The sequence below is a fragment of the Lutjanus erythropterus genome, chromosome 16, assembly GCF_056507025.1.
Source record: "Lutjanus erythropterus isolate fLutEry1 chromosome 16, fLutEry1.hap2, whole genome shotgun sequence".
NCBI classification, from domain to species: Eukaryota; Metazoa; Chordata; class Actinopteri; order Lutjaniformes; family Lutjanidae; genus Lutjanus; species Lutjanus erythropterus.
Window position 1 is genome coordinate 16,023,290 of NC_139332.1, and position 14,881 is coordinate 16,038,170.

The window sequence follows — 14,881 nt, forward strand, 5'->3', positions numbered from 1 at the left end:
TGTACATATTATTGCTGACTATTATTACATCAATCAAAGTAAAGAAATATTTTTACCTTTGTGTAGTATTGTTACTGTTTTTTTTAAGGGGTGGGGGGTTAAATGCTTAAGAACCCCTGCCTTAGGGTTTTGTAATAGGGACAGTAAAACTCGAATTAATCATAAACTCATCTTCATACATCCATTTATGCATACGGAAATCTTTGGATACTACTGCCTGAATATTTGAATAGAAGAAAATAAATTTGTCTTGATAAACACATGCTGTCAAAATAAGGTCTCTTGAATGGTATGTTTTCTTGATCACATTTAATGTGTAGGGATTAAGTGGAGGATCTGATATAAAATTGATCTAGAACCATTAATCCATGAGGTCACTTTATTAGTAAAGCTATCTCACAGCAGCTGACCGTCTCGCCATTTTTAATACTTTCGCATTATGAAGCAAAGTACATTTATGGCATCACTCAGTGTAGACAGTCAATTGACAGTCTGATAATTCCATCTAGTGGCCTTCTTATACAGCTGGGTTTTTAATGTCTGTGCAACACAATGAAGCAATGTTTTGCCTCATATGTTAGTATATCTCCCCATGACTTTGTGTCATACAATTCCAGTATTGCCCGTCTTTCTCACTGCACAGTCATCATGTTAATGAGCATCATGATGAGCAAATTAAAGATCTTCTTCTCCTTTGGGCAGGGCAGGGAAACCACACTCAGGACCAGCAGAAAGGCTGGAAGAATGAATACTCCAGAGCATGACACCGACCCTCCCCTAAAATATCTATAAAGTCAAAGTTGGATGAGCCCAGTATTTTTAGAAAATCTCACAGTGCAACATGAACCCTGAACATGTGTAAGCAGTATGTCAGTCATTGTAACAGCAGTACAGGGCTAAAGGCCAACTACACAGTACATTCACTCTGTTCAACACCCAAACTAAAACATTTCTCAACACCAAGCAAGGGAACCATTGCATTTCAACTGGGAAAAAGACTACAAACGCTCATGTTTTCAGTGGCAAACAGGCATCATCCCATCATATTCTGCATAAACTTCACACTGTCTTGCAGCAATTGTGATAGACGTTTATACTCCATTCAGATGGAGTACAAATAACATTCTTTGGATTATCTCTTACAGGTGAACTATACAGTTTAATAATCCTTAAAACTATGTGTGTACGCTAAAGGTAGAATCTTCTTCAGTAATAGTATTTAGCGACTGAACCAGCAAAAACTGAAATGTAGCTATCAGCTACACCGCTATATAAGCTGTCCTAACTAACTACTACAGTTTTGTTCAGCATGTTGATATGTTGAAGCAGTATTGTAAAATAGTTTACAATGCAGATAGGGGAGCATTTGAAGCCTTTTTTATGATAGCGTGTGAGACTCAGGTTCAATTCCAAGAGTGTTTACACCTCTATTTGCTTTAACAGTCACAAGATTCAGATGGCATTAAAAAAAAAATTGCTAAAATTTAAGCCAAATAAAATCAGCAATGCAAATATAAAAACATGTGCTGAATAGTCTTGGTAAAAAATAAATAAATATCAGCATATGATAAGACAGAGCATAAAGAAGTCACCCTTCTTCCCTCTGACTAGGCTGAACATTTCTGAGACGCATCCCACATTTTAAGTTTCTGGATGTCCATATGTCTCACTATTGCTTTTCTCTTGTCTGATGTTGTTACATCAGTGATAAATGCTGGAAAAGTGTGATGTGCTAGAAATTAAAAAAATAAAAATCAATAAATCTATCGAGACTATGCTCCTTGATGTGGCCGAGGCCTATTGGGGACATGTGGGTGAAGGCGTGATGTCCCTGGGTGGTTGCCGGGAGTCTCCTGCTTTGAAGATTTCGGTAAAGCAGCAGGAGCAGAGGCGAGGACGCCCCCTGCTGTGTGGGAGGTGTTAGTGGAGGAGGCATTGACCACCAGCTCGATTTTCCCCTCCAGTTTGACCAGCCGTGTCAGGATGTCGTCTAGTAGCACAGCTATAGTCCTCTTCAGATCAGCTGTGTGCAAGGAGAGGAGAAGGAGGGACAAGCAAATACAAATGAATGCTTCAGTATTCTTTTTCACAACTAACAGGAGCAGGAAAGTACTACCTCAATTCCAAACAAGTTGGGATGCTGAGTAAAACGTGAATAAAAACAGAATGAAATGATTTGCAAATCCTTTTTGACCTATATATGCACTCATTCTGAATTAGATGCCTGCAACATGTTCCAAAGAAGTTGGAAATATAGAACACTAATAATTGAAGTTCTGAAAGAGAAATTCTTTCCTAATCTCGCTTGTTGTTCAACTTGATGTTCAACAGTCCAGGGTCTCCATTGTTGTATTTTGCGCTTCATAATGCAATGCACATTTTCAATGGGAGACAAGTAACAAACTGGAACAACCTTTTTTCTTTTTTAGCTCGGAGGACACAACAGTGATAATTTCCAAAAATAATTTGAAACGTGCACTCGTCGAACAACAGCACACTTTTCCACTTTCCATCAGTCCATCTCAGATAAGATCAGGCAAGTCGGCGGGCGTCACATATGGCTTTCACTTTCAGTCTCAATTTGCATTTCTACATGCAGCGACAAACTTTGTTAACTGACAACAATTTTCCTAAGTGTTCCCAAGCCCATGTAGTAGTAATATATTTTATACAATGTGCAGTGCTGCCTGAGGGGTCAAAGGTCATGGGCATTCAATGCTGGTTTTCAGCCGACCTCATTTGTCTCGAACTGTTGGACTATTTGCCCACTGCAGTTTTTCACAAAGTGGTGAACGTCATCCTTTATTAGTAGTCCCATCCTTGCTTGTGAACACTTGAGCCTTTTGAGGATGACCCTTTCATACCCAGTCATGAAACTACTCATCTGTTCCCAATCAACCTGTTTACCTCTTTTGTGCCGCAGTCCCACAACTTTATTGGAACCTTTTGCATCAAATTTTATCAAATTTAGAATGAGTGTATATTTACAAAAAACAATCATCTTTTTACTGAATTCAACTGAATATGGATCAAAGAGGATTTGCAAATCATTGATTTCTGTTTTTATTCATGTTCTATACATAATCTCAACTATTTTGGAGTCAGGGTTGTAATTATCTATACAGGGAAGAGAGTAGTAAGTAGTAAGTAAGTAAGTCCATGTACTGAGCAGAATTCCTGACTTCTTAAATGCTTACCATAACCAGCCATGGAGGTTCCCTGCGGACCACCTGGTGCATTCTGGTTCTCCTCTGTCAAGACCTTAACATATCGCCGGCTGAGCTCCAGGATCTGCTCCCGTAGCTCGGCGCTGCTCTGATGGCGAGGCTGCTGCACAGTGTAGCGCAGCAGCATAAGTCCCCACACAAGGCCGAATACCAGCAGCAGCACACTCAGCTTCTGGGACATGTTCCTCCGCAGGAGTGCGCCCAGCATGGTACTGTGGGTGGCAAAGGGGAGGGGGAGCTGGAGCGGCCCGGTCTGAGGCTCTTTTTGGATGTGGATGTACCAGTAATTTGATAGAGCGATTCTTTGTTGATTCCAGCAGAGAATTTCTCTTTTCTGCTGTCTGTATCCCCAGAGAAGTCAAAGGTTAAAGTCCACTACAATGCAAACACAGACCGGGCGCTCAACTCCACCAGGACATGTGTTTGCCCGATACCCATACAGCCGAAGAAGCGTCTTTAACCACTAAAGCATTTTGCCCCTCCTAAGAGGAGGCGAGAAAGTGTTGAGCAACAGCAGAGGCCAGGAAACGGAAACAGAAGGAAGTTCACGCCCGTAAACATCAGCAGTCAGGGGTTTTTGCAAAGGTGCTTCAGTTGTAAGATGTCTAGCTCCAAATCACCAGTGTAGACTGGACGTTCAGGCAGGAGGTCCGTCGACATGGTTGCCTGTGATGGAGAAATATGTAGGGAAAGACAAAAAAGATAAAGTTGACAAAATGAAAGAAACACAAGAGAAACATTTATTACTGTCACCTTCAACAGATTATTTTATGATGCTTACGTTCCAACTCCAACCTGTGACCTTTTGCTGCATGTCATACTCCCACACTCTTTCTCCCCCTTTCCTGTCATATCTTCATCTGTACTATTGAATAAATGCTCAAAAAGTCCCCCAAAAAATACTGGTGCAGCAGGCAGTCCGCCATTTACATTTGCATTCAAATTTTTGTTTGCTTGGTATTTTCAAGACTTCAAACAAAATGATCACAAGGAGAAGATGACTTGATAGGGTGTCGTCATTGCATGAAAATGAAACCATGTAATGATGTATGACCTTTGCAAAACATTAGCACAACATGAGCACATTGTGCACAAAATTGTGATCAAAGGCAAATCACTGACCTCCAAATGAGTGGATATTTGGTGTTATTTTTTACGTTCTGTACAATCAAAAGGGATACACTGGGTTTGGTCAACAGGCAGAGAGGAGCAGCTGTTTTAAGCAGAAGCCTTATTGTTTCACGACTGTTGGTTTAAATTGTTTGAGCTTCATGAATTAAACTTTCATATAACTAATGCGCCTCTAGAATTGTCTAAATAAAACCTGAACTGACAAAAAGACACGCATTTTGTATTTTATTAATTTTCATTTGCTGCAGATCCTTCCCTCCACAATAATGTGTGTGTGATGTCTCTCTTTCTCTCTCCTCCCTTGTGTGAGTTTGTGTGTAATTCTGAACAGGTGGGGTCTTGTGATTTGTCCACTCGACTTGATTGCTGCCTTGTGACTGGACAGACGGATGAGGGCAGCCTATTTAAACCTCCAGCTGATGGCACTCGTCTCCTATCGGTCTTCTACTTCAAACAAAGAGCCAGCATGTAGTTTGTGTCTTGAGAGCCTTCTGTAAGTAGAGTACGAAGTCATGCTGGGAAAAGTTTAATAATATCTGTTCTTTAGACATTTGTCATTTATTAACATTTTGTTGTCTTTCAGAGAAGCTTAGGGTTCATTTAAAAAGTTTTGTTTGTTGATTTGGGTACTGCTACCTAACGGAAAACAAAACAAACAAAAAACACTACTTTGCTTACTTGTGCTGCTGGCCTTTCTTAGGAATGGGGGAGCTACAAATGATGTTATGTCTGGGGTTCCCCTAGACCAGGAGCATAACAATTATTGATTAACCTGTTCAATTTTTGTCAAGGAAAAGGAACAAAATTTTCAACCCAACTGTATAACAAAAACACCTAAAGGGGGAAAATCCTGTAGCCCTTCTATGTAAATTTATACTGGGCTCAGAAACTTGAGCTTTCTGCTTTTGACTCATAATGACTGTGAGGACTTCTGGGTGGATGAATGCAAGATTTTCCAACAGACTCACAAACACTACTGCAAGTGCTGGATGAAGAACAAAATCCACCTCATCATTATTGGGTGGTGGCTATATCAAAGTGGTTTCCTCGACTATTAAACTATTATTAAAGACAGGCTCTGGGTCATGGTGCACAATAGCCACCCTCATCAACAAATGTTTTTCAAGCTCTCTTAGCCCAGAAACCTGATTACCAGTTTAGATTTCATGGGACCCACTTTGTAGTTCCAGATAGAGGCACAGCAGCAGCAGAAGGAGGTAGAGGGCATTCATTCATTCTCTAATCCCCACCTCCACAAAGGTTATTTCACTGACAAATAGCCTGTGAGTGTACTGTGCACATGCGGGGCAAATTAGGCGATCATTTCTCAGTTTCAACAGTTTTGTCACCAAGTTCATTCTCTGCTTGCTCTCTTGGGTGTGGGAGTGTCACTACTTATCGAGGTCAGAGAGGGGACAGTGACTGAGGGAATTAATTATGAAAGGAAAAGGTAACATAACCCGTTTAGCGATGCTTCCCAGTCCCTATCCACACAAACATGTCCTTCCTATGACCTGGGGGCTACTGTGTGTCAACAGGCAAGAACTAGAGGGGAAAAAGTGAAATGCAGGAGTCCTGAAAGTAACAGCTGAAACTACACAGAGGAAGGTGTAACCACCCACTCTTGGTCTTGCAACTTCTACCTTCTAGTCTTAATAAGAAGCTGAGAAAATGTTTTTTAGCATCACTTTTTGAACTTGAAATATGTAAAATCCTCAAAGTCCATATCAAATTATATTTTTTATTCAGAGCCAGACTAGGCCTGGGAGATAAAACAATAGCAACATCTGCAATAGCTACTTTATGAACAGCAACAACAAAATTGTTCAATAGTTTCATTTAAATGGTTTAAATACAAACCGCAGTGAAAGCATATAATGAAAATGCTCCTGGCTTATAAAGAGCCTATTATCCCTTGATAATGGAGCATGCTACGAGTGGCACACATAAGTAAAGTGGTTAAATTCAAAACAAACTGAAAATTAAATATTTTTCTCCTTGTCCTATTATTTCATAGGTCATTAAAAATATTAATAATTATGGACAGATTGAAATGAAACATTTATTTGTGATAAATTCTCCAGCAACACTGGCCAGCCCTAAGCCAGACAGATTTATCGGTCGTTTGATTTGATTGGTCTAACACAGCTTTATCTGTATCTGGGTATATATTGTTCGAAATGCACTTTTTATTTTTACACCAAGCAGATTGTTTTTGTTATTGGTTGGCAACATTTTCTAGATATATTTGTTCCTTTTTCTTAATTAAAGTTTAATATATTGATATTTTGGTTAAACTTATTTATAATTATAAAAATTACCAGTAAAAGTTTTACTCTTTCAATGATGTCCATTTGGACAATAAAGTTTATTACCTAACCATAAAATACCCTACCTCCATTTACATATCTTTGTCACAACTGCTTAATAACCACATTTGAGAGATTACTGGAATACTGATAAATCCGTGATATCTTTATTGGCCTTGACCCCAAAAATCCAGTACTGGTCAGGTTCTACATAGAAGTCTCATTATCTTCCATTTCAATAGTTCACTGAAGTGCTCTATATTAAAAAAATATTGCACCAGCCAAATGCTGCTAAAATGCGTAAGTGCGTGTTAGATTTGCTTCAGTCACCACCAGACAATAAAAAGGTGTGTGTGGTAAAGAGTGGCTGGTAAAATCTGAACATTTACCAGCCATTTTGGCTGATGGACAAAAAAGTTAATTTTGCACCCCATACACAGGCATCTTATGCACAAGTACAGATAATATTTCAGGTGTAGTTAAAACTTTCTGCGGTGGAGGTGCCATGTTAACAGATGTAACCCAGGGCAGAGACAGATAAGATAGATCATCTTCTGTGCCTTCCATATCATCAGGTTATATCCATCTTTATTTAATCAGAGCCATGACACTTGATGTCAAGCCAGAGGAGTTTTGGTATCCAGACTCTGTCATGTCAGTGTATTCAACACCAGGTCTGACCATTGTTTAGTGGAAAGGCACACTATTTAGACCATGGCTTTTGACAATGAATGTTCCACTTGTTTAGAGGACAGTTTAAATATAGTGTACCTAATGGGATGATTGAACGTGATAAGGCACACGGTATCAGTCAGAACACCTAATCTAGCGGTTGCATGTTGACTACAACAGCTGGCACCTGTGATCCAACAGCTTGTAGGCTCTGCAATTGACTTTATCAGCTGACCTGCAGGGTATAAACTAAGCTGAAATGTCAATAATGTGAGGGTGGAGTAGGGTCATAAGACGAGCTAGAAAGACTTAGGTTTCGCGCATGATATGATACTCCAGCAACATAAACATATGCAGTACAACTAGCAACAAACCTCAGACTATTTAGCACACATGCAAACTCGCTGAATTTGTCATTGTGATTACACAATGTCAAGTTACATATTTACTGCGCCTGAAAAGTAAACAAACCAGCACTTAGTCAACAGCTGCAGACAAATCGATGATGAACTAATTTCGGATACTAAATATAATGACTTTTACAGACAAAACAAAGCTTTAAAATAACTGTTAGCAACCGCTCAGGCTCAGTTCAAGCTGTTTCCAACTCATCTCCTGTTAGCTCGAATTGTTCGTTCAGGAACGCTAAAACTTACCCGTCAACAAAAACGCACAATATAATCTGCAGATGCAAAAAATCACATAGAGATGATTTACCTCAGTGTGTTGTCGGTGAAGCTACCTGGAGGTCGAAGCGGTTATTAACAGGCTCCAGAGAATCAAGAGGGACGCGGCGACTGAGAGGTCCAGCTGCTACCTCTGGCTGACACTAAATGATGCTTGTTGTTTGGCAGACGACCCCAAACTGGCGTTGCTGTCGCGGGGGGGGAAATACGTCGAGCAGCCCGCTGGCTGCGGAGCAAAAGTTAGCTGCCGTGCTTCATGCAGACGTGTCTGTTCACTCTGGTCGCATTTCGGCTTCTTCATCCACTAAGGTCTCGAAAGCAAAAGTCGGTAGCTAAAAATCCAAGCATGCAATTGTGCTGACTGTCATGGTTCCCCTGAACGTCTACTGCGTGCGTCATTGGTACAGCATTATGGGAAATGTAGTCATACTGCCCGCTCGCTTTTAATTTGAGAAAAAAAACACAGATAACAGAAGTGTAGCTGTTAGCCAGTAAAATTACATGTAAGTAAACGGTTAAGCTGCAGTTATTCTGTTTTAAATTAAACATGAAAACCAACTTATATAGCGCTAAAGAAACATTAGCTAACGTCGGTAAACTTTGTGGAAACAGTGCAGGGTGTTAAGCTATCTGCTAATGTTCATGCTAGCCATACATCTGTGATGCTAGCTAACACAATTTAGTTTACTATTTTACTAGAAATTATATTACTTTAGCTGAGGACAACCAAAACTGAATATAAATTCTTCATTTAACTATAAATGTAAATATTAAGATCCTTATTGGTGCCATGCAATAACGAGTATTGTACTGTAAATCGCTGAATCATATGTAAATGTATGAAAAAGAAAACACCAAAAACAAATTTACTGAACATTATTGATGCCTTGAATTTCTTAGAAAAGACACTTAGCTATTTAATTTTTATTCATTTATTTTATTTTTTAGTTTTAAAAATATTCTGCCCTTTATTAGGTTATGTTTTTGTTTACACCGCGTGCTCCCTTTTGTGTAGTAAGAAGGTGGTACTGACGTTGTGTTGACATGGATGTACATACATATACAGTATGTGTTTATGTTTGCAGTTCACTTTACAACCATTAGAGGGACACCTACAACCATTTCCATGGCAACCCCAAAGCTGGCGGTAAACAGTGGTTACTTGTTTGCAGTGCAAGACAAAAACCCCTCAGCTGTCCTTTTTTTTTTTTTTTTGACAATGGAGAGGATATGTCTGGATAAATCCGCGTTGAAAGCAGTGGATGACTACTGGGAGTACAGAAGGTTAGTATCAACGTTGAACTGTGTGTCTGTCTGACTCTGTGTCCTAACTTCAGCTGATCTCTCGAGGGTTTTCATTTGGAAGCAAGCCACCAGCATGTGACAACTAAAGCCAAGTTAATGCCAACCACAGAGGAGCTGGTGTAACAGCTTAAATATAATACAAATGCTGAAATAATACAATAACCCCTTCATTGTAGGCATGACAGCAAGAGGTTTTACTGGTTTAATCAGTGGTTTGTCGTTTCAAGGATTGTCGGTGATGATGATGGAGGAAAACTGTTCACTCTAGAGCAATATGAGGAGTACAAGAGGAAGGTGATCCCTCAAAGAATGAAAAACAGGCTGTATGTGAGCTTTGGGGTGCCAGGAGGTATCGACTGCAAACTCATTGGCCCTGAAACCCAATGCTTCTGTACACACAGGTAGTACATTACTCAATAATGAATTAAATGAGACATCCTTCCCCTTACACTCCACCACATATATACATATAAATATACATATACAAAAATAAACAGATGTGGGAGTTATGTTGTTTTGTCCAGGTACAGGCAACATAAGACTGACTTTGAAGTGGTTCCCTCTGAGCGACCCCTCGCCCTACCGTGCCAGGTCAGAGGATGTCACTGTCCTGCCTACCAGTATGTACCCCGGATTGGGCCAAACCCTGTCCGCTGCAGCTGTAAACACTTGCCTCAGGATCACAGTGAAGCTACTGGACACTTGTGCAAAAAGTGTGAGTCTGGCATCCTTCTAACCCAGATGGAAAAAATATATACTATATATATATTTTTTGTTTTTTTGTAGTTTTGTTTTGTTTTTTGTTTTTTTTCAACATAGTTATTGATTCCCCAAAACAACACAAAACACTTTCAGGAGCAACTCAGCCTGAAGAAAAACAAAGTAAAAAACAAAACAACTCAGCTCACAGACACAGATATCAACAGAGTAAACAGACACAGGCAATACAGAATGTAGTTCTACAATTTAACAAAAAAAAAATCTGTACTATATAAACCCTGTAGTAAAAACAGGAGAAGTATCCAGTCCAATATAAGACATAAAAGGCTCCCATGCTCTATGAAATACATTGTCTTAGGAATGTAACATACATGTCATGTAATCTAGCAAAACATATTCAAGTATGACCTTACTGTGTTATTGTTGGGTTTTCTCATCCTGTCCATAAGTATGCATGTTCTTGCATTGGATGTTAGTGTTCTATAAAGATTTCCTTTATATTTATCAGAAATGCACTATGGATCACTTTCGAAAATGTATGGTCCTGTCTTACAGTATTCCAAAACCTCTGTATTTTCAGACAAGACTACAGGCAGGAGATGGATGAGCCAGGAATCACACTGATTTTCATGAACCCGTTTCCGAATTAATTTTTCAGGCAGTTCTTGTCCTGGTTTCCAGAGCCCTTTTACCTGTGGATGTGGCCAGCCGAGCTCTGCACACCAGACCCTGGTGAGTAAGTTCAAACATCAAACACAGGTCTAAAACAAAGACTATTCCTAGACATAGATGTAGAATAAAATTGCTACCATTTGTCCACAAACAAAGTTGCACACCAAGGTTTTCCTTAATTGAAATAGAAATAAAAACTTAACTTTAGAAAAAAGTGAAACCTAACTAAAATGATATTGCGTACTTACAAAATTAAAATAAAAGATATACAGGAAATGTCTTTCTAGTCTTTTGCTAAAATTCATGAACACAACAAGCGTGAGGAGGCATTAGTGTATATGTTTATTGAGACTGGGATGTCTACATGATGGTGAGTCACTTGCCTTGTGTTTATATAGTAATACCTATTCTAAACTTCTTAAATCTTGTCCCTGACAAATTTTCCCCATATTATTAAAAAAAGCTAAAAAAAAAAATATATTGAAACTAATAAAAGACTTAATGAAAACTAAAGATTTTTAGACAATATAAAGTAAAATGAAATAGACAATACCACTCTGGAAATGAACTTAAACTAAACTGAAACCAAAACAAAGGTTAAAAACAAAATAAAAAATAAAAACTAATGAAACTCTTTTGCACGCATCACATAATTTGAACTCAAATCACATCTTTCTTTGGCAGGTTGAGACAAAGCTAGAGAGGGAGGCACGTGGTCGGCCCACAGGCAGGGATGTCCCTTATGCTTCCATGGGGGGGCTGACGGGGTTCAGCTCCTTGATAGATGGTTACCTCGCGTTGGAAGGAAGTGGCTCAGGTGAGCACCTCATCTCTTGTCTGTGATGGAAAACTGCAGAAGGATTCATTTTAAATTTGTGTATGTGTATGCACATGTGCTCTGCGAGAAGTATTTCATGCGCTTGTAGAATTACGTAGAGCAGCATCAGCTCCTAGCAAGAACAAATAGACGTCATTTTGTTTAGCTCAGACATCCTTTGATTCATGGAGTTTGTGTTTTGGTGAAGTGTGAATGTTAGCATTGCACTGAAGGTGAAGAAAGTTCCTTAAAGAGGCATGTGAGGGCAGCAAAGAGCAGCACAGCATCAGCACTGAATACAGAAGTCTGCAGAGTAGAGATTTGTTCAGGTCAGAAGTGTAAAGTAAACACAGCTTAGATTTCATCTCCACGTTGATGTCTGATCCAGACTATATTTGCAGGAGAGCTGTGAGGGGTGCAGGAATTTTCACTTTTCATATTGTTGCGAGATTAACTTCCTCTGAGAGAAATATTCAGTACGTGAGATGGTTACATTTGTTGCACATACGTCATAACTGTATGAAGTTTACATGCACGTATATGGAGAACAGTGTAATGGAGATTTTTGTAAACATTGAAGTACACAAAGAAAAAAATGCAAAGTTAAAGGGATAGTTTGGATTATTTAATGTGTACTCTGACTATCAATACCTCACACAACCCCACATCAAATAATACAAACTATCCCTTTAATGAGGCTTACGTGCACATGTGAGGACAACAGTGTAATGGAGATGTTTGCAAACACTGAAATGCATCAAGAAAAACGACGCCGAGTTAGATTGCAAATTATATCAGACAAATCACGGCTTCTGCAGCTTCAGAGAATCATTTTCATCTCCTCTGAAAACCATGGAAATTTAATTAATGATTGATCGTGCAACATTAATTTGATCTTTTAATCTATTTATGAGTAGTTAATTATGTATGATTTAATAAGCTGTTGACTGATTACACTACAATTTAGCATTAACTTTACACACAGTAAAGAGTTTGAAATCTCAAAGTTCTCTATTGAGGTTATCACTTAAAATATGGTTTTATCCTTAATCTGGAACAAGGAATCTTTGAGTTTATATACGACAATGATTATGACTGCAGATTAATGCATTCTATGAATTAAATATCATTTATCTTTAACACCATCTGTGTACTTCCTATCTTAAATCTTAAGTTAAATTGGGAAGAGAAATTATTTTTCCAGATTTGCCATCACAGTAGCAAATCCTAACTAACTTTAGGAATCCTATCTTGTCTTTCTTCACCCTATCTTATCTCAGGTTAGAAAATCCTAAATGCATCTTAAATTATTTCTCATCTCATCTTTGTAACCACTGATTTTTCTCATTGAAAAATGTTGAAACATACAAAACTAACAATTAGCACTTAACGTCTTGATAAATGAGTTAGAGGTATTAGAGAAAGGTGAGAGAAATCCAAAGATCAATTCATAGCCTATCAAATCTGTAAACAAGTTAGCTAATGTTGTTGTTAGTTACCGTTAGCCAGCTAATTAGTAAGTTAGTTACTGCTATAGGTGGAAAAGTGAAAGTCAGAACAGCTTAATGTTTATCCTAAAGTTAAGAATGTTTTTTAAATATAATTTTTTCCATAAAACTTAAATTAACAGACAACCTATGTGTAATTTGTTGCACGGTTCAAACTAAATCAAAAAATAATTTGTGTCTCCTCATAGGCTACTGTTCATATTTTTTCCATAGTTAGCTCGCATGGGGCACACTGGAACGGGCATGACTTAGGCTCCTAATATGACCCCACATCTCTCGCATAGTTCATGCATACAACACTGATTTTAAAGGGACAGTTCACACCAAAATTAAAAAATATGTATTTATCATCTGGCCTGTAGTGCTATTTATCATATCTGCCCTCTCTCCAATATAATGGAACTAAATGGCACTTGACTACCAAAAATATTTTTGAAAAATTCAAAACCAGTGTCTCTTTCCAGAAATCATGACCCAGTTACTCAAGATAATCCAGACCTTTGTTGTCAGCAGTGTCATGGAGGAACCGCTTTTCTTTATATCAGAAAGAAAGTAGTTCTGGTAGATTTTACCATAGAGAAAATAATTCCCAAATGAAAGTGCTCACAACAAGGTCTGTGGATTATCTTGAATAACAGGGTCACAAATTCTGGAAAGAGACACTGCTTTTCAAATTTTTCAATATATTATTTGGCGCTTTGGGCACTACAGTCCAAGTCAATTTTTTCCCATTATACTCAAGAGCAGGCAGACATCCCCACAGCTGATATCTCTAAAACTGAGCAGCTCCCACCAATCAAGAAAAAAAAAAAATCTAGATAGAAAATAAATAAATAGCACTACAGGTGAGGAAAAAAATGCATTTTTAATTTTGGGGCGAAGTGTCCCTTTAAATAAGCTCTGTACCTGTGAGGCACACGACATCCACTGCTGGTACCCATCACATGTGATTTCCATAATCTCTGCTGCATCTTTTTCAGATCAAGACAGAGAAGATGGCTGCCAGCAGAGACGCTCAGTGTCAAGGATCAAAGGAATGTCGACTGGAACATCTAGCTCTACTCACTGTAAGAGAGAGACCAACAAACACTGAAATGCAGTATTCTTCTCAGAGTCCATCTGTCAAATCATCCAATAAATACTGGACAATCCAGATTTATGAAATAAATTATACATATATTCTGATTTATAACATTTAATCTTGTCCAAAGCTTCCAAAATATATTGTTTTACAGCTAATCTATTTCATTTTCAGTGAACGGTCTGTCTTTGTTAGTGTCGTGACACTGTGGTATAATCAGCTGTCAGCAACAGTAGTGATTAAATCCCACGTTACAACTGAACAATTAACTGACATTATATTGATCCAATCAGAATTGCGTGTGGGGAGCCATTGGCAGCATTGCTATGATGATGCAGATCTTCACATTTGACATAGTTTATTGTTAACTTTGAAGACATAACCTGAACAAATCGCATTTTGAGCCTGAATACATTTTAATACATTATTTTTTCAATCCTGCATTTATTGGCTTTTTGTTCATTTTGAATAAACAGAACAAACACTGATAAAATAAATAAATAAATAAAAACACAATCCCATCCCCAATACCACAACATTCTTGGTTAAAAAAAAGTTGCTAAACAAACATTAAACACTGTGTAAAGGAAAAAGGGAGTTTTTCACCAGAACACATTATACATGTTAGAATATAGTTGCTGAAAACATGAAAACACTGACGACTATATAGTACTGAATTCTGGACTTAGACCGGCAGAATTTTTCAGGATTTTTTTGGTTGGACCTGAAACATGGCTCACTGACATGCTGGAG

General features: G+C 38.3%; 2 protein-coding genes across 2 annotated transcripts; one reads left to right on the top strand and one right to left on the bottom strand.

Moving 5' to 3' along the window:
• Positions 1–287: 287 nt before the first annotated feature.
• ccdc126 (coiled-coil domain containing 126) lies at positions 288–8,419 on the bottom strand. Its single transcript, XM_084739209.1, has 3 exons — positions 8,057–8,419; positions 3,198–3,893; positions 288–2,023 (listed from the first exon to the last, which is right to left on the bottom strand). Exons 2-3 carry the CDS (start codon positions 3,433–3,435, stop codon positions 1,773–1,775), a joined length of 489 nt encoding a protein of 162 aa, XP_084595335.1. The 5' UTR covers positions 3,436–3,893; positions 8,057–8,419; the 3' UTR covers positions 288–1,772.
• Positions 4,128–14,664, top strand: fam221a (family with sequence similarity 221 member A). The gene is made up of 7 exons (XM_084739210.1): positions 4,128–4,851; positions 9,111–9,309; positions 9,558–9,731; positions 9,855–10,045; positions 10,709–10,782; positions 11,407–11,539; positions 14,028–14,664. Exons 2-7 carry the CDS (start codon positions 9,152–9,154, stop codon positions 14,138–14,140), a joined length of 843 nt encoding a protein of 280 aa, XP_084595336.1. The 5' UTR covers positions 4,128–4,851; positions 9,111–9,151; the 3' UTR covers positions 14,141–14,664.
• Positions 14,665–14,881: the final 217 nt, after the last annotated feature.

What these genes read in the sequence shown, in the direction of transcription:
- ccdc126 (XM_084739209.1), bottom strand. Translation starts at nt 3,435, where the DNA reads ATGCTGGGCGCACTCCTGCGGAGGAACATGTCCCAGAAGCTGAGTGTG. An exon ending in AACCTCCATGGCTGGTTATG is followed by an intron (nt 2,024 to 3,197) that starts GTAAGCATTTAA and finishes CCTTGCACACAG; the next exon opens with CTGATCTGAAGAGGACTATA.
- fam221a (XM_084739210.1), top strand. Translation starts at nt 9,152, where the DNA reads ATGGCAACCCCAAAGCTGGCGGTAAACAGTGGTTACTTGTTTGCAGTG. An exon ending in CAATGCTTCTGTACACACAG is followed by an intron (nt 9,732 to 9,854) that starts GTAGTACATTAC and finishes TGTTTTGTCCAG; the next exon opens with GTACAGGCAACATAAGACTG. An exon ending in GCTCTGCACACCAGACCCTG is followed by an intron (nt 10,783 to 11,406) that starts GTGAGTAAGTTC and finishes TTTCTTTGGCAG; the next exon opens with GTTGAGACAAAGCTAGAGAG.